We start from the raw sequence: 18279 nt of genomic DNA on the forward strand, positions 1-18279 counted from the left end.
CGGGCGTTATGACCCGCAGTAATTCACTAATGGGCCTTTTTGTTCTCCGCTCGGCAATAATTGCGACATCTGTCTCTCTCACCTCCACAGATCTGCACCAATATATTCCGGACTCTTCCGCCAAGTGAAAACCCAGACTTTGACCCGGAGGAGGACGAGCCCACTCTAGAAGCATCATGGCCTCACATACAGGTGAAGTGCATCACCTCAATTAGACATTCATTAGTTTGACCTTCGGATTCTACTGTAACTAGTAGTTGAACTCTGATGACTCTGGTATCTGATGAGGATTCTCTGTCTACTGTCCTCAGCTTGTCTACGAATTCCTCCTGCGTTTTTTGGAGAATCCCGACTTCCAGCCCAGCATTGCAAAGCGCTACATTGACCAGAAGTTCGTGCTGCAGGTACGTACACACGTTTATCAGCGTTTCTTTCAACTGTGGTATTGAGTATTCTCACTCTTCATCTTTGCTTGACTAATCTAGAGACCGACACACAGAAACATGGCCGGTGATGAATACGAACCTGGTGGTCTGAGAAGCCTTTCTCTAACCCCTGAATCTCCTCTTCAAAAGCTCCTCGCACAACACATCAAACACCCAGCACGTTTCAATACCCCTTCTGAAAAGGGAATCAATCGGTTTTCTTTCTTTTGCAGCCATTTGATTTTGCTTTGAACAAAGCCACATACATTTTACATTCGTTTTATTTTCTTCTTTTGGTTTGAAATCCTAATGGACGCAGAATCTGACCAACAAAATCACAATGCAGGTGTTGATCCTCTCATTACTGCTTTATACATCTAAGAAGAAACTATTCATGGGGCACATCACGTCACCCCATGGCCTCGTTGGTTTTTACCATCATTATTTTGCTTTGTTTCTCACAAATGTCACCCGACCGCGATCCTCTGACCTCCGACCCGGCTCTGCGTTTCAACAGAGCAGCCAGATCACCCCTGGGAGGCGGAGCTTAAGTCCGAGCCTCACTGGAGGGCTGCGTCCGCTTGTCCCTGTCGCTGAATCAGCCGCTGGGCTGTGGGTATCGAACGCCCCCCCCCCCCCCCATCATCAGACGAGCGAACGGGAACGCTGCGGTCTGGAATGTTGGCCGCGCTGCGTCCGAGGTGCCGGCGCTAGTTTCCATGATGTGAGAGCGGCGTGGGGAGCTTTAAATAGACCCCCGGTGTTTACTGAGCAGGAAGGGGACAGGGTACGACGATCAGAGAGAGGGGAAGAGGAGGAGGGAGAGAGGGGGGGGGAGGGGGGAGGGAGGCTGGGGAGGAGGGAGAGAGGGAGAGAGAGGGGGGAGGGAGAGGGAGGGAGAGGGAGGGAGAGGGAGGGAGGCTGGGGGGAAGGGAGGGAGGGAGGCTGGGAGGGAGAGAGGGAGAGAGAGGGGGGAGGGAGAGGGAGGGAGAGGGAGGGAGAGGGAGGGAGGCTGGGGGGAAGGGAGGGAGGGAGGCTGGGAGGGAGAGAGGGAGAGAGGGAGAGAGAGGGAGAGGGAGGGAGGCTGGGGGGGAGGGAGGGAGGGAGGGAGGGGGAGAGAGAGAGAGAGAGGCTGGGGGGGAGGGATAGAGGGAGGGATTTTGTGACGGAGGGGTAGGAAGTAACGGAGGGCCTGTCATTACCAGTGGTACGGAGGTGCTGTGACCACAGATTAGCCTTAGTGGAGCGGAAAAAAGCATGAAATTTGGTACACTTATAGCCTGAGGCATTCCCCACAAAATTGGATATTGAGACATCATGCATTTTCAGTATTCAATATTACATTTAAAAAATATTGTAATGCCAGTTTCTAGCCATCTTGGAACAGACCTCTTGGCTGTTAACCCCCTAAGAGACATGCGCCATCCATGAGCAATATCACACCATTCAGACTCACGCTTTATTAGAAGAAACATTTTGTGGGTTTTGCCAAATTTTCAATCTGCAGAAAAATCCATCATGGCGAGATTCTGTGTTCTTGAGACATATTTGTTCCTCACGAGGAAAGACAAGCATCCCTGGATTCACACATTTACATCTTCCTGAGGTGTTTGACCAAGTCCAGGAGAAGAGTAGCAGGGGAAACGATGGGCTTCCTACAGTAAAGGGCTACTATGGGCGACATTGACAATTCATGATGAATATCCCTTCTTTATAGCCCTTTGGCTGTAAGTGAACCAAATGTCATGCTTCTATCACAGAATGTGATTTTTCAGCTAAGCCGCTCCACTGCTTCCTCTTGCTACGCTGACGTCAGACTAAAGATCATCGTATAGAATCAGTCCAGGCTGACATACTATGTTTTGTTTTTCTTTTAGACAATCAATAGTTTCATGATCACTTTTTTTTTCCTTTTAATTTATGGTCATTTGTACTGTTTGACTGGTTTCCCAGTGACTGAACGCCCTGGAGGAATGAGAAGTGAGCATCTCAGCTCATTCTGTCCTCCCTGAAGCCGAATGTACGCTGTGCGATAAAACCCACGATTCTGAGGTCGTAAGGTCGTCGTGGGTTGTAACAGACAATCGTAGCTCATCGTATACAACATCGGGACTCGCAAGTCGCACAGTGAGAAGGTGTACGATCTGCGATTCATTTCTACGACGAGGCTACGACCTCCCGACAAAATATCTGGCATGTCAGATATTTTCGGCGTAGATCGCAGAAGTTCACGCTGCAGCCAGGATGAATCGTGGGTGTAATCAGGGCTGACAGAAATCGTATAGTGTGAATACACACGTCGTATGGTCGTATGGTCTTGAGACGGAGTCCCGGTCGTACAGTGGGAAGGAATCCCCGATCTAAGGTTTTCAGTCGTTCAGTGTACATTCGGCTTGACTGACCGTCAGCAGGGTTAATCAACGAGCGCCACGCCCAGATCCTGCATCCAAACACGCCGTCTGCGTCCTCGCGCTGCTCAAGATGGACGCCGCACCTCAACTCTCCGTCCACCTCCCCTCTCTTTCTCCCCTGCTGCTCATGACATGGTTGCATAAGGATCATGTTTCTCTTGAGGGAGGCCATTTTGAATCCGCTGTGTGCTCATCCGTCCGAGTTCACAGCGTTTCCGTGTGTGAGTGAGCGGTTCCCATCGGAGGGGGTTTATTATTAAACAGCGCCGTCACGTCATTGGGCCACGCAGGGAGGGGAAGGACAGCCCGGGGGGGGGGGTCACCTGGAAGCACAGAGACCGAGGGCAGTGGAGACAGGAAGCACTGGGGGTCACGACCTTCCCTGCCCCCCCCCGCTGGTGTGCTTAGCTGCCCCAGATGCACTTCCTCATACGGCCCTCGCAATCAGAGCACCACACCGTCACACGCTGTTGCAAACACACTCTCAACACAAACACAACCTTTTCTCTTCTTTATTTACCACAGTGTGCGAGTGAGGCAACGCTGCTGTGGTCTGGGGACTTTCAGCTCACTCACTCACTCACTCACTCACTCACTCACTCACTCACTCACTCACATTATGGATGCATTACAGTATGTGTCACTCATGGACATCTCGGCCCCTCTCTCTCACACACACACACACATGCTGGCGGAGGGGGCGGGGCTTCGAGACCAGTCCTAGCGCAGCTCACGGCTCAACTCCACCAGAGATGAGAGTACAAGCCTGCTCTCCTAGATCCATCAGTCCTGTATTACACACACATCAACGGCACTAACGGTGCACACATTGTGTATATAAAACATCTCTCAACCATCACGCTACACTCTGCACACACACTGTACATCCACCCTGCACACACTGTACATCCACTCTGCACACACACACTGTACATCCACTCTGCGCACACACACTGTACATCCACTCTGAACACACACTGCACATCCACTCTGCACACACACACTGTACATCCACTCTACACACACACTGTACATCCACTCTGCACACACACTGTACATCCACTCTGAACACACACTGTACATCCACTCTGCACACACACACTGTACATCCACTCTGAACACACACTGCACATCCACTCTGCACACACACACTGTACATCCACTCTACACACACACTGTACATCCACTCTGCACACACACTGTACATCCACTCTGCACACACACACTGTACATCCACTCTACACACACACTGTACATCCACTCTGAACACACACTGTACATCCACTCTGCACACACACACTGTACATCCACTCTGAACACACACTGTACATCCACTCTACACACACACTGTACATCCACTCTGCACACACACTGCACATCCACTCTGCACACACTGTACATCCACTCTACACACACACTGTACATCCACTCTGCACACACACTGTACATCCACTCTGAACACACACTGTACATCCACTCTGCACACACACACTGTACATCCACTCTGCACACACACACTGCACATCCACTCTGCACACACACACACTGCACATCCACTCCGCACACACACACTGTACATCCACTCTACACACACACTGTACATCCACTCTGCACACACACTGACTGAGCCTATTCTTGAGCAGGATGCTGACAAAATGGTCTAAAGTCCAGACTTATCTCTAAAATGCATGATTGCGCAGCATTGTAAAATGTAGGCCTATCTTTATTTCATTTTGTTAGGCTATTCTATTCGATTTGATTATGTTCTGCTATTCCAATCTATCCATGTTATTCGTTTATGCATTCTAATAGTCAAAACGCAATCTCCAAAGACACAGCAGCAGCATTATATCATTAGACAAAGCGCACTCTCCAAACACACACTGGAAGACTTGGAAGACGTGGAGTTTCTAGTCATAGACTACGATTTCACAAAGACTGGGATCACGCAGGTCATTTGCATTAAGACTAAAAACATCAGATAATATTAAACATGTTTGATTTTACTGTAACTTCGAGAGGAAAAAGACTTGATTTAAGACTGGGATTGCCACCTCAAACAGGGAGCACGATCAGACTAGCAAAACCCCGGATTTTATTCAGACATTGGAAAGGGCATTTATTTAAATCGTTTGGATGGAAGGACAAAGTGAGAGGTAATGGAATATGATCCAGGGTCGACCAACTTGAGGTCGAGTGGAAGCGCCTGGTCTAGCAGACCTACATCAAAACAAACAACAACGAATAGTGAATCAGGCCTACTAGTTAATTACTCACCAAGGAATAGGATCACCCTGATTAGGAAACGTAGGCCTGAGAGCAGGCTGCCCCGGCCCCTGGCTGAGTCCCCCTGGGGCCACAGGGACAGGTGCCCCAAGAGATGGGGTCCAGCTGAGAGAGAGTAGCAGCCAACCCTGTCATTAGGGACTTTAAGCAACGACCGCTACGACGGGTCGCTATGGTGACCGGGAATGGCTCAGTGCTCGATAGATAACCCTGCTGCCGTAGCAACTGATTCTACGGCGGAAAAAAACCCTGTTTCACGTAGCGGCTACAACGTCTCTAAAACGCTTGGCCGTAGGGACCGCTCGGCTGTTTGCTTAAAGATTTTGACTGCTACGGTGATAGCGTCATAGCAGATCTATTTCAGATTGTAGCGTCATAGCAGATCTATTTCAGATCATAGCGTCATAGCAGATCTATTTCAGATGATAGCGTCATAGCAGATCTATTTCAGATCATAGCGTCATAGCAGATCTATTTCAGATCATAGCAGATCTATTTCAGATCATAGCGTCATAGCAGATCTATTTCAGATGATAGCATCATAGCAGATCTATTTCAGATCATAGCATCATAGCAGATCTATTTCAGATCATAGCAGATCTATTTCAGATCATAGCGTCATAGCAGATCTATTTCAGATCATAGCGTCATAGCAGATCTATTTCAGATCATAGCAGATCTATTTCAGATCATAGCGTCATAGCAGATCTATTTCAGATCATAGCATCATAGCAGATCTATTTCAGATCATAGCATCATAGCAGATCTATTTCAGATCATAGCGTCATAGCAGATCTATTTCAGATCATAGCGTCATAGCAGATCTATTTCAGATCATAGCGTCATAGCAGATCTATTTCAGATCATAGCGTCATAGCAGATCTATTTCAGATCATAGCATCATAGCAGATCTATTTCAGATCATAGCATCATAGCAGATCTATTTCAGATCATAGCATCATAGCAGATCTATTCCAGATCATAGCAGATCTATTTCAGATCATAGCATCATAGCAGATCTATTTCAGATCATAGCGTCATAGCAGATCTATTTCAGATCATAGCATCATAGCAGATCTATTCCAGATCATAGCAGATCTATTTCAGATCATAGCATCATAGCAGATCTATTTCAGATCATAGCATCATAGCAGATCTATTCCAGATCATAGCAGATCTATTTCAGATCATAGCATCATAGCAGATCTATTTCAGATCATAGCATCATAGCAGATCTATTTCAGATGAAGCATCATAGCAGATCTATTTCAGATCATAGCATCATAGCAGATCTATTTCAGATCATAGCATCATAGCAGATCTATTCCAGATCATAGCAGATCTATTTCAGATCATAGCATCATAGCAGATCTATTTCAGATCATAGCATCATAGCAGATCTATTTCAGATGAAGCATCATAGCAGATCTATTTCAGATGAAGCATCATAGCAGATCTATTTCAGATCATAGCATCATAGCAGATCTATTTCAGATCATAGCATCATAGCAGATCTATTTCCGGCCACCGTAGCGGTCCTGAAAACCGTTGTTGCTTAAAGTCCCTAATGTGGCCCTGGTGACGAGGAGGAAGAAGAAGCCCGCTCATTAAGACAGGCCCCCCAGACCAGAGAGTCCTCAGCTGATTGAGACAGGCCCCCCAGGTCAGAGAGTCCTCAGCTGATTGAGACAGGCCCCCCCAGGTCAGAGTCCTCAGCTGATTGAGACAGGCCCCCCAGACCAGAGTCCTCAGCTGATTGAGACAGGCCCCCCCAGGTCAGAGTCCTCCAGCTGATTGAGACAGGCCCCCCAGGTCAGAGTCCCTCCAGCTGATTGAGACAGGCCCCCCCAGGTCAGAGTCCTCAGCTGATTGAGACAGGCCCCCCCAGGTCAGAGTCCTCCAGCTGATTGAGACAGGCCCCCCAGGTCAGAGTCCCTCCAGCTGATTGAGACAGGCCCCCCAGACCAGAGAGTCCCTCCAGCTGATTGAGACAGGCCCCCCAGACCAGAGAGTCCTCAGCTGATTGAGACAGGCCCCCCAGGTCAGAGTCCTCCAGCTGATTGAGACAGGCCCCCCCAGACCAGAGAGTCCCTCCAGCTGATTGAGACAGGCCCCCCCAGACCAGAGAGTCCCTCCAGCTGATTGAGACAGGCCCCCCAGGTCAGAGTCCTCCAGCTGATTGAGACAGGCCCCCCAGGTCAGAGAGTCCTCAGCTGATTGAGACAGGCCCCCCAGACCAGAGAGTCCTCCAGCTGATTGAGACAGGCCCCCCAGGTCAGAGAGTTCTCCAGCTGATTGAGACAGGCCCCCCAGACCAGAGTTCTCCAGCTGATTGAGACAGGCCCCCCAGAGAGTCCTCAGCTGATTGAGACAGGCCCCCCAGGTCAGAGTCCTCCAGCTGATTGAGACAGGCCCCCCCAGACCAGAGAGTCCTCCAGCTGATTGAGACAGGCCCCCCAGACCAGAGTCCTCAGCTGATTGAGACAGGCCCCCCAGACCAGAGTCCTCAGCTGATTGAGACAGGCCCCCCAGGTCAGAGTTCTCCAGCTGATTGAGACAGCCCCCCCAGACCAGAGTCCCTCCAGCTGATTGAGACAGGCCCCCCAGACCAGAGAGTCCCTCCAGCTGATTGAGACAGGCCCCCCAGGTCAGAGAGTCCCTCCAGCTGATTGAGACAGGCCCCCCAGGTCAGAGAGTCCTCCAGCTGATTGAGACAGGCCCCCCAGACCAGAGAGTCCTCAGCTGATTGAGACAGGCCCCCCAGGTCAGAGAGTCCTCAGCTGATTGAGACAGGCCCCCCAGACCAGAGTCCTCCAGCTGATTGAGACAGGCCCCCCAGACCAGAGAGTCCTCCAGCTGATTGAGACAGGCCCCCCAGGTCAGTGGGAGCTGAACGACTCATCTCTGCTTTTAACACTACGCTACTAATAATAAACTTTATTTATTTGATAATGACTCATCTCACACTGCTGAAAATAGATGTTTTTTATGCCAGGGGTTTATGACTATATACTGTACAACACAGTCATACATGGTTACTTGTGTGTTATATAAGACTTGGGTAGCTATAATAAGATATAATTTCATTATATTCGCTATTGTGCGCAGATGGCCTGGTAGATACAGGGCTTTGGGCTGATTATTTTTGTCCCTTTTGGTGAAAATGACTTCATTGAAGTCAATGTCTCATTTGACGGTTTGTTTTCACTGTCATCTGTTTATTGTTATTAAACCACCATAATAGATGTCTGAGCTGGTGAATGACTTAGAAGTGATACTGGGAGATGGTCTCTCTCTCTCTCTCTCTCTCTCTCTCTCTCTCTCTCTCTCTCTCTCTCTCTCTCTCTCTCTCAAAATACAGCCTTTCTATTACAGTGTTCTTACTCCTCTCTTTCCCCCTCTCTCTCCCCCTCTCTGTCTCTCTCCCCCTCTGTCTCTCTCTCTCTCTCTCTCTCTCTCTCTCTCTCCTCCCTCCCCTCCGTGTGTGTGGTAGCTGCTGGAGCTGTTTGACAGCGAGGACCCTCGGGAGAGGGACTTCCTGAAGACGGTCCTGCATCGGATCTACGGGAAGTTCCTGGGCTTGCGCGCTTTCATCAGGAAGCAGATCAACAACATTTTCTTACGGTGAGTCAAGCGTTCTCCCAGGGGCAGCGTGGGCCGTCGAGCTGCGTTCCAGCCCCCCTCAGCTCCGTCATCGTGTCCGCGGTCGGAACCGGCGCTGGCTGGCCCCGGTCCCACAGGCCCCTCCCCCCTCTGACCACCCCTTCCGTCTGTCTGCCGTCGGCGCCGAGAAGGGAAACAGAACCACGAGCGTTTCCTCGCCGGCCCTTCCCAGCCAAGGAGGCAGCGGCTCGGACCTTCGCCGGTACCGAGTCAACAGCGGACCGACCCTAATAATAATAATAATAATAATAATCATCATTATTTATAGAGCACATTTCAGACACAACGTGCCTCTCAATGTGCTTTACACATCATAAATACAAAATGCAAATACAAAAGACAATAGAAAAACACACAAACATAAAATTCTGACATGAGAAAACAATGTAAAATAGGAATGACATCATGCTAACAAAATGAAAAACCTGCATTGTTATTATCCAGTGGGAAACGCCCTTTTGAACAGGTAGGGCTTCAGATGTTTCTTGAATGTATCCACGGTGACAGAGTTTAAGACTAGCAGAAGCTCGTTCCATAATCTGGAAACCAAAGCACATCTGCGGTCAGTGACCTTGAAATCTCTTCAGGTCAGGGGTCAACAGCCACACTAGAGAACCTGTGAGCTCTGAGAATCCCACAGTTCTAGACCGTTTAACAAGAGGAATAACCCATTCATGAGGAATAACCCATTCATGAGGAATAACCCATTCAAGAGGAATAACCCATTCATGAGGAATAACCCACTCATGAGGAATAACCCATTCATGAGGACTAACCCATTCATGAGGACTAACCCATTCATGAGGACTAACCCATTCATGAGGACTAACCCATTCATGAGGAATAACCCATTCATGACACTGCGCTGGGTGTTGTGTGCCAGTTCTGCTCCATCTTATTTATTCTCATTGTCTTCTTCGTGGATTGTTATGCATGACTCACACTTCTCATGTTTACAACCACAGAAGCAGTTAATTACACTGCCACATTATCCCAGACCCCCTGACAGTCACTCAGAAACGCAATCTGTCACATTTACATCCGGTGGAAAATCCTCTTTGACATTATGCTCAACACAAACAAACAAATGCATGAAACAGTAGAACGTAAAAGGATACAAGGTCTCCAAAGGGAGAACTGAGATGTTTATATAATAAATCATTATTAGACACTGCAGAGCAACATGGTGCAACGAGGAATGTGTTGATTCCTCCTGCGGTTTCTGGGAGAGGCGCGGTGTGTTTTTTGTGATGGAGGGGGCCGAGGCCCTCGCGGTGTGTTTTTTGTGATGGAGGGGGCCGAGGCCCTCGCGGTGTGTTTTTTGTGATGGAGGGGACCGGGGCCCTCGCGGTGTGTTTTTTGTGATGGAGGGGCCGGGGCCCTTCCGGCGTGTTTTTTGTGACGGAGGGGGCCGGGGCCCTCGCGGTGTGTTTTTTGTGACGGAGGGGGCCGGGGCCCTCGCGGTGTGTTTTTTGTGATGGAGGGGACCGGGGCCCTCGCGGTGTGTTTTTTGTGACGGAGGGGACCGAGGCCCTCGCGGTGTGTTTTTTGTGACGGAGGGGACCGAGGCCCTCGCGGCGTGTTTTTTGTGACGGAGGGGACCGAGGCCCTCGCGGCGTGTTTTTTGTGACGGAGGGGACCGAGGCCCTCGCGGTGTGTTTTTTGTGATGGAGGGGGCCGAGGCCCTCGCGGTGTGTTTTTTGTGATGGAGGGGACCGGGGCCCTTGCGGTGTGTTTTTTGTGATGGAGGGGCCGGGGCCCTTCCGGCGTGTTTTTTGTGATGGAGGGGGCCGGGGCCCTTGCGGTGTGTTTTTTGTGATGGAGGGGGCCGGGGCCCTTCCGGCGTGTTTTTTGTGACGGAGGGGACCGGGGCCCTCGCGGTGTGTTTTTTGTGACGGAGGGGGCCGGGGCCCTCGCGGTGTGTTTTTTGTGATGGAGGGGACCGGGGCCCTTGCGGTGTGTTTTTTGTGATGGAGGGGCCGGGGCCCTTCCGGCGTGTTTTTTGTGACGGAGGGGACCGGGGCCCTCGCGGTGTTTTTTGTGACGGAGGGGACCGGGGCCCTCGCGGCGTGTTTTTTGTGACGGAGGGGGGACCGGGGCCCTCGCGGCGTGTTTTTTGTGACGGAGGGGGGACCGAGGCCCTCGCGGCGTGTTTTTTGTGACGGAGGGGGGACCGGGGCCCTTGACGTCGTCACCAACAGGCGAGGTGGGTACAGAAGACAATGGATGTGCCCACTTGGACCATCTGCTGCTGGGATTAAAAATAGCTTCCCGGGCATCAGAGTGTTCCCCCCGAGACGCGCCCACGGCCCGCTGGCAGGGCGATGCCGTGACCGCCCGGCTTGTCCAAAATAGGTCACCCAAATAGGCTTTGTTTTGGGTCTGTTGATGTGCAGCGTGCCCAGGCCCGTCACGGCTTTTTAGGCTCCACCTCCTAGTATTCGCCTCACTGAGCCTCCATGTGACGGAGCGCTTTAGCACTGAATTCACACAGAGCCACACGGACCCTGCTTGTTTGTGTGTGTAGTGACCGTGTGTGTGTGTGTTTGCGTGTGTTGTGACCGTGTGTGTGTGTGTGTGTGTTTGCGTGTGTAGTGACCGTGTGTGTGTGTGTGTGTGTGTTTGCGTGTGTAGTGACCGTGTGTGTGTGTGTGTGTGTGTGTGTTTGCGTGTGTAGTGACCGTGTGTGTGTGTGTTTGCTTGTGTAGGGACCGTGTGTGTGTGTGTGTGTGTGTGTGTGTTTGCGTGTGTAGTGACCGTGTGTGTGTGTGTGTGTGTGTGTTTGCGTGTGTAGTGACCGTGTGCGTGTTTGCTTGTGTAGGGACCGTGTGTGTGTGTGTGTGTGTGTGTGTGTGTGTTTGCGTGTGTAGTGACCGTGTGTGTGTGTGTGTGCGTGTTTGCTTGTGTAGGGACCGTGTGTGTGTGTGTGTGTGTGTGTGTGTGTGTTTGCGTGTGTAGGGACCGTGTGTGTGTGTTTGCGTGTGTAGTGACCGTGTGTGTGTGTAGTGACTGTGTGTGTGTGTGTGTGTTTGCGTGTGTAGGGACCGTGTGTGTGTGTAGTGACTGTGTGTGTGTGTGTGTGTGTGTAGTGACCGTGTGTGTGTGTGTGTAGTGACTGTGTGTGTGTGTGTGTGTGTAGTGACCGTGTGTGTGTGTGTGTGTTGGCGTGTGTAGTGACCGTGTGTGTGTAGTGACTGTGTGTGTGTGTGTGTGTAGTGACCGTGTGTGTGTGTGTCGTTCGCAGGTTCATCTATGAGACTGACCACTTCAATGGAGTGGCTGAGCTCCTGGAGATCCTGGGAAGGTGAGTCAGCAGAGGTCAGAGGTCGTGGAGGACGTGCACACGCTCACTCCCATCACGCCCAGTCAGGGTCCTTTGGCTCCGCCTACATGTCAGCCATGCTGCGTCACCAGAATCAAGTCAACTGTATTTTATTGCAAGTACAACTTTCAGCTATAGGCGTATCCCAGAATGTCAACATTGGAGAGTCAGTCAGATATTACCCACAATGCCACACTAGAATGTCTTTGTAGTTCCTGTGCTGAATCATTGAAAACCCGCTGGCGACCGCTAGCTTCTCTGAGCTCTTCGCTTCATTTGTGTTTGTTCACTTTTTAAAGGAAGCGTTGTTTTCCTCTAAAATCAGGAAAGAACCCCCCCCCCCCCCCCCTCTTTATCCCCCGGACCCCCGCGGTTTTTCCTCTAGGAGCTGAACTTGTTTTAGCTTCTCTCCTCCGGGGCTGTTGGACCGTTCCGTGGTTCTGCCCGGTTCCACGGTTCCGCCCCGTCACGCTTGTTCCTCTGCCCTCAGCATCATCAACGGGTTTGCGCTGCCGCTGAAGGCCGAGCACAAGCAGTTCCTCATGAAGGTTCTCATCCCCATGCACACGGCTAAAGGCCTGGCGCTGTTCCACGCTCAGGTACCAACACATAGAACCTTTAGAGAGAGTACCCTCTCTTTCTAGAACTAGTATTTAAAAAATGACACGTTTTTTAAACTGAAAACATTACACATGGATTCAGTACTGTTCTACCATTGTATTAGGAAGGGCAGTGGATGCACAAGACAACATGTTCTCATGAGTAGTTCTAAGATACTCATGAAGTAAGTTTTGGGTAATACCACCACCTAGTGGCTGTAAAATGAACAGCTCTTATTAACAGTATTTGTACAGTGTGTATCCCTGTGAAACTCTATTTATCACTACCTATTTTGATTTCTTTGTTTTTGCTTTATCTTGTTTATTTTGTTTTGTTTCTTATTTGTTTGATTTGATGTATTTGTTGTAAATATTAGTGTAACTACAGGGAGGTAGCAGAAGGACCTTGTTTAAACCCTCAAAGGTTTCTTGTCTCTCTCTGTATTATCTGACCACTAATCTCTTTTTATTTGTTGCATATCTAGAAATAAAAAAGGAAATCTTGTAAATGTCTTCCCTCCTCTCCTCCTCAGCTGGCCTACTGTGTTGTCCAGTTCCTGGAGAAGGACCCCACCCTCACTGAGCCGGTACGCTGACCTTCCTCCCGTCCTGTAGGGGGCGCCACGCTCGGGAGGCTGCAGAGATGTGCTCATGCTGTAGTTAGGAAGCAGGCTGGAACATGTCTTCAGACACCCAGTCTTCTGCTCGTTGAAAACTCACACATGATGATGATGATGATGATGGGGATAAATTGAAGCACTGTTTCTCTTTACCGATGAGTTCCTGCCATTCCTTTTGAAGCCAGATTGTTCTTGCATCCTTAGGTGATCCGAGGGCTGTTGAAGTTTTGGCCCAAAACCTGCAGCCAGAAGGAGGTATGTCTGAGACATTTACACACACACGGCAGTGTGTATTACTTAACTGTGTGTGAAAGGCATGTGATGTGCTTCCCTTCCCTGGACGGTGTTGTGTGTCCCTGAACAGGTGATGTACCTGGGGGAAATAGAGGAGATCCTGGATGTCATTGAGCCCACACAGTTCAAGAAGATCCAGGAGCCCCTATTCAAGCAGATCTCCAAGTGTGTGGCTAATCCCCACTTTCAGGTACGTGAACACCGCCGCGCAGGTCAGGCTGCTAGGCTACTTCTCTCAGGGCCTAGACTACCTGCAGTAAAGGCTGTACTTGGCTTGTGTGTTGTGTGAGTGTGCTGTCTCATTTCCTGCCCCCCCCCAGGTAGCAGAGCGAGCGCTGTACTTCTGGAACAACGAGTACATCCTGAGTCTGATCGAGGAGAACATCGACAAGATTCTGCCCATTATGTTTGGTAGCCTGTACAGAATCTCCAAAGAACACTGGAATCCGTACGTATGCGTCTCTCTCTCTCTCCCTTCCTCTCTCTCTCTCTCTCTCCGTCTCTCTCCCTCTCTCTCTCTCTCTCCCTTTCTCTCTCTCTCTCTCCCTCCCTTCCTCTCTCTCTCTCTCTCTCTCTCTCCCTCTCTGTCTGTCTCTCTCCCTCTCTCTCTCGCGCTCTCTCTCTCTCTCTCTCTCTCTCTCTCTCTCTCTCTCTCCCTCTCTCCCTCTCTGTCTCTCTCGCTCTCCCTCTCTCTCTCTCTCTCCCTTTCTCTCTCTCTCCCTCTCTGTCTGTCTCTCTCCCTCTCTCTCTCGCTCTCCCTTTCTCTCTCTCTCTCTGTGCCTCTCTCTCTCTCTGTCTCTCTCTCTCCTGTATTCAGAAGGCTGTATTCAGGGACCTGCCTATTTTTAAATGTCACTAGAAAAGAATGTATCTACATGCACATAAAAGACAGAAGAGTGGTATTTACCTGCATTGAAGCCATCCTTCCAGAAAGTCCATCCAGTAGCTAGAATCTTCCAGTCCAGTCTGCTCCACATGCGTTTATCATACTGTATTTTTCCCCATACAGCAAGTGAGTGGGGAATTGTGGGAAGTGTGGTTCATAAAAGTTCTGAGATCTCATGTAGCTTTAAATATAAGTGTAATATAGTTAAAAGTAAAAAACCTGTCCTTTGTCCTCCTCCAGGACGATTGTAGCCCTGGTCTACAATGTGTTGAAGACCCTGATGGAGATGAACAGCACGCTGTTTGATGAGCTGACGGCCTCCTACAAATCTGACAGGCAGCGGTGAGTGGCGCCCCCTGGGGGTCATGACCAGTAGTGAGTCACCAGGCACTTATAACCACATCCAGACGATGCTTCAAACCCTCATCATCCCGCTGAGGCTTGAAGCAGTACACGTGTTTTATGTTTTTCATGAAACGTGCGCTGTGGTGAATGAGTGTGAAACGTGCGCTGTGGTGAATGTGAGTGAAACGTGCGCTGTGGTGAATGTGAGTGAAACGTGCGCTGTGGTGAATGTGAGTGTGAAACGTGCGCTGTGGTGAATGTGAGTGTGAAACGTGCGCTGTGGTGAATGTGAGTGTGAAACGTGCGCTGTGGTGAATGTGAGTGTGAAACGTGCGCTGTGGTGAATGTGAGTGAAACGTGCGCTGTGGTGAATGTGAGTGTGAAACGTGCGCTGTGGTGAATGTGTGTGAAACGTGCGCTGTGGTGAATGTGAGTGAAACGTGCGCTGTGGTGAATGAGTGTGAAACGTGCGCTGTGGTGAATGTGAGTGTGAAACGTGCGCTGTGGTGAATGTGAGTGTGAAACGTGCGCTGTGGTGAATGTGAGTGTGAAACGTGCGCTGTGGTAAATGTGAGTGTGAAACGTGCGCTGTGGTGAATGTGCGTGTGAAACGTGCGCTGTGGTGAATGTGCGTGTGAAACGTGCGCTGTGGTGAATGTGCGTGTGAAACGTGCGCTGTGGTGAATGTGAGTGAAACGTGCGCTGTGGTGAATGTGAGTGTGAAACGTGCGCTGTGGTGAATGTGTGTGAAACGTGCGCTGTGGTGAATGTGAGTGAAACGTGCGCTGTGGTGAATGAGTGTGAAACGTGCGCTGTGGTGAATGTGAGTGTGAAACGTGCGCTGTGGTGAATGTGAGTGTGAAACGTGCGCTGTGGTGAATGTGAGTGTGAAACGTGCGCTGTGGTAAATGTGAGTGTGAAACGTGCGCTGTGGTGAATGTGCGTGTGAAACGTGCGCTGTGGTGAATGTGCGTGTGAAACGTGCGCTGTGGTGAATGTGCGTGTGAAACGTGCGCTGTGGTGAATGTGCGTGTGAAACGTGCGCTGTGGTGAATGTGCGTGTGAAACGTGCGCTGTGGTAACGTGCGCGGTGGTAACGTGCGCTGTGGTGAATGTGCGTGTGAAACGTGCGCTGTGGTGAATGTGAGTGTGAAACGTGCGCTGTGGTGTGTGAGTGTGAAACGTGCGCGGTGGTAACGTGCGCTCTCCTCCAGGGAGAAGAAGAAGGAGCAGGAGAGGGAGGAGCTGTGGAGGAAGCTGGACGAGCTGAAGCTCAGCGACGCCGACCTGGTCCAGAACAACAGCCACGGCCTCCTGAACGCCCAGAACAACAACAACAACAACAATCACCACGACAGCCAGGAAAAGACCACTGTCTCTGCGGAGCTCGAGGACCCTGCCGTCGCCATGGAGACCGCGGAGAGCGCCACATGTGCCAAATGACACAGGACGGCGTTTCCTACTCTGTAACGGGCCGAGGAACTGTCAGGGAGGGGCCGGGGGGGGGAAGAAAGACCTCATCAGTATGTTAAACCTATATAAATCTACTGCAAATGAAAACATATATTTCAATTTAAGACTATTTTTGGATGTTAGTGTGGCCACAGTATATTGGTAAACCTTTTCGTCTGATCAAAGATTGATCCTTTCACATTTAGTTTCTTAACTTGAGAAATGATTTTTTTGTGATATTCATTGTATGAAAACATGGAAAGGGGGAGAAAATGATGACTTGAAAATAACGTTTCTGATTGTGCTGCACTTAGAGAAGCTAAATGGCTATTTTAAGATTTTGTCTATTTTGTATGTGCTTTCTTCACTGCTGCCAACACACAAACTTTAGGGTTGGGGGGGGGGGAGGGGTGTGGGGGGGGCTATGGAGGCCAGGAGGCTCATGGTCCTCATCGGAGACCTGAGTGAATGTCACTTATCATGAGGTCTTGTTTGGGCTGTTTGATATGTTGATCTGAACACATGAAGCTTGGTGTTCTCGCTGTTTAAAACACAGTTCAAGACCTGCAGCCATGCGGCTCCAAACAGGAAGGGTTGAAATTGAGACGTAGAGTTTAGAGACATGAACGATGGAAAGGGCACAGATTTAAGTACGTAGAACATATTTTTCCAGTCTGAATATAGAATTGATTGATAAAAGAAACTGATGTAGAAAAAGAAATGAGCCATATATTTTTTCCAGAGTATAATTGTTAAGGCAAATATGTTGATTTTGAAACTAGGTGGTAAACTAAAAGATTGTCTGGTTTTGCAGATAAAATATGGCTGGATGAAGTGTGTGTCTGTGTGTGTTGTGTTTGTGTGTGTGTGTGTGGGGGGGGGGGTGTCTGTTCTCTATCGTAGGTCGTCTTTCTGGTGTGTGTGTGCGTGCGTGTGTGTATGGGGGGGTGAGTGTGTGTGTGTGTGTGTGTGTGTGCGTGTGTGTGTGTGTAGGGGGGGTGAGTGTCTGTTCTCTATCGTAGGTCCAGTCCTTCTGGTGTGTGTGCGTGTGTGTGTGTGTGTGTGTGTGTGTGTGTAGGGGGGGTGAGTGTCTTCTCTATCGTAGGTCCAGTCTATCTGATGTCTTTCTGTCAGAGTGTACCATTCCAGTCTCTGTGACATACAGCTGTGTGGGGAGTCCGTTTTGTAATGACAGACCTTATCTAGGTTTTGAACACCATCAAAATAAAGTCTACCTTATGTTTCTACTGAGAACTGAGTGCTCTCTTTATTCAGAAGTGAGGTGGAATCAGAAGTAGAAGTGGATCATAGAAGCCACTAGGTGGAGCAAGAGAGCAGTACAGAGGTCTGTATACAGTAAGCCAAAGTTTGGTTGGAATATTGGTCTTCTGGCTGTTAATTAACAATATCTAATGATATTATAGATAAACAAATGAGGTGTTTAGTATCAGGGACATCAGTAGTGTAGTGAGAGGATGCATGTGTGATGAATGGTGAGGAAGGAAGAGGACGTTGCCTGATGAAGACCTAAGGGTCGAAACGTTGCGATATTTTCAATAAAGTGGACCGGGAGAAATCTGTGTGTGGATCTTTCCTCTTCTCACGTATGTGATCTGAGATCCAGCTCCTGACTACTAAGGGTGGATGTTCTCAGGTATGTTCTCTGAGATCCAGCTCCTGACTACTAAGGGTGGATGTTCTCAGGTATGAACTCTGAGATCCAGCACCTGACCTACTAAGGGTGGATGTTCTCAGGTATGAACTCTGAGATCCAGCACCTGACCTACTAAGGTTGGATGTTCTCACGTATGAACTCTGAGATCCAGCACCTGGCCTACTAAGGGTGGATGTTCTCACGTATGCACTCTGAGATCCAGCTCCTGGCCTACTAAGGGTGGATGTTCTCACGTATGAACTCTGAGATCCAGCACCTGACCTACTAAGGTTGGATGTTCTCACGTATGAACTCTGAGATC

General features: G+C 49.7%; 1 protein-coding gene across 2 annotated transcripts in view; it reads left to right on the forward strand.

The window, feature by feature from the left end:
* The window catches only part of ppp2r5a (protein phosphatase 2, regulatory subunit B', alpha isoform), a 60496-nt gene extending 43819 nt beyond the window's left edge, over positions 1 to 16677 (forward strand). For both annotated transcript variants that reach the window (XM_084439212.1, XM_084439213.1), the window contains 11 exons: positions 91 to 192; positions 312 to 404; positions 8616 to 8746; positions 12030 to 12089; positions 12598 to 12706; positions 13240 to 13293; positions 13531 to 13581; positions 13691 to 13810; positions 13941 to 14068; positions 14747 to 14848; positions 16066 to 16677. In XM_084439212.1, the coding sequence (XP_084295338.1) occupies positions 91 to 192; positions 312 to 404; positions 8616 to 8746; positions 12030 to 12089; positions 12598 to 12706; positions 13240 to 13293; positions 13531 to 13581; positions 13691 to 13810; positions 13941 to 14068; positions 14747 to 14848; positions 16066 to 16294 (1179 nt within the window). In that variant the 3' untranslated portion in view covers positions 16295 to 16677. The remainder of the gene's footprint in view (positions 1 to 90; positions 193 to 311; positions 405 to 8615; positions 8747 to 12029; positions 12090 to 12597; positions 12707 to 13239; positions 13294 to 13530; positions 13582 to 13690; positions 13811 to 13940; positions 14069 to 14746; positions 14849 to 16065) is intronic.
* Positions 16678 to 18279: the final 1602 nt, after the last annotated feature.

This window comes from Borostomias antarcticus, assembly GCF_949987555.1.
Source record: "Borostomias antarcticus genome assembly, chromosome: 6".
In the NCBI taxonomy this organism is placed as follows: Eukaryota; Metazoa; Chordata; class Actinopteri; order Stomiiformes; family Stomiidae; genus Borostomias; species Borostomias antarcticus.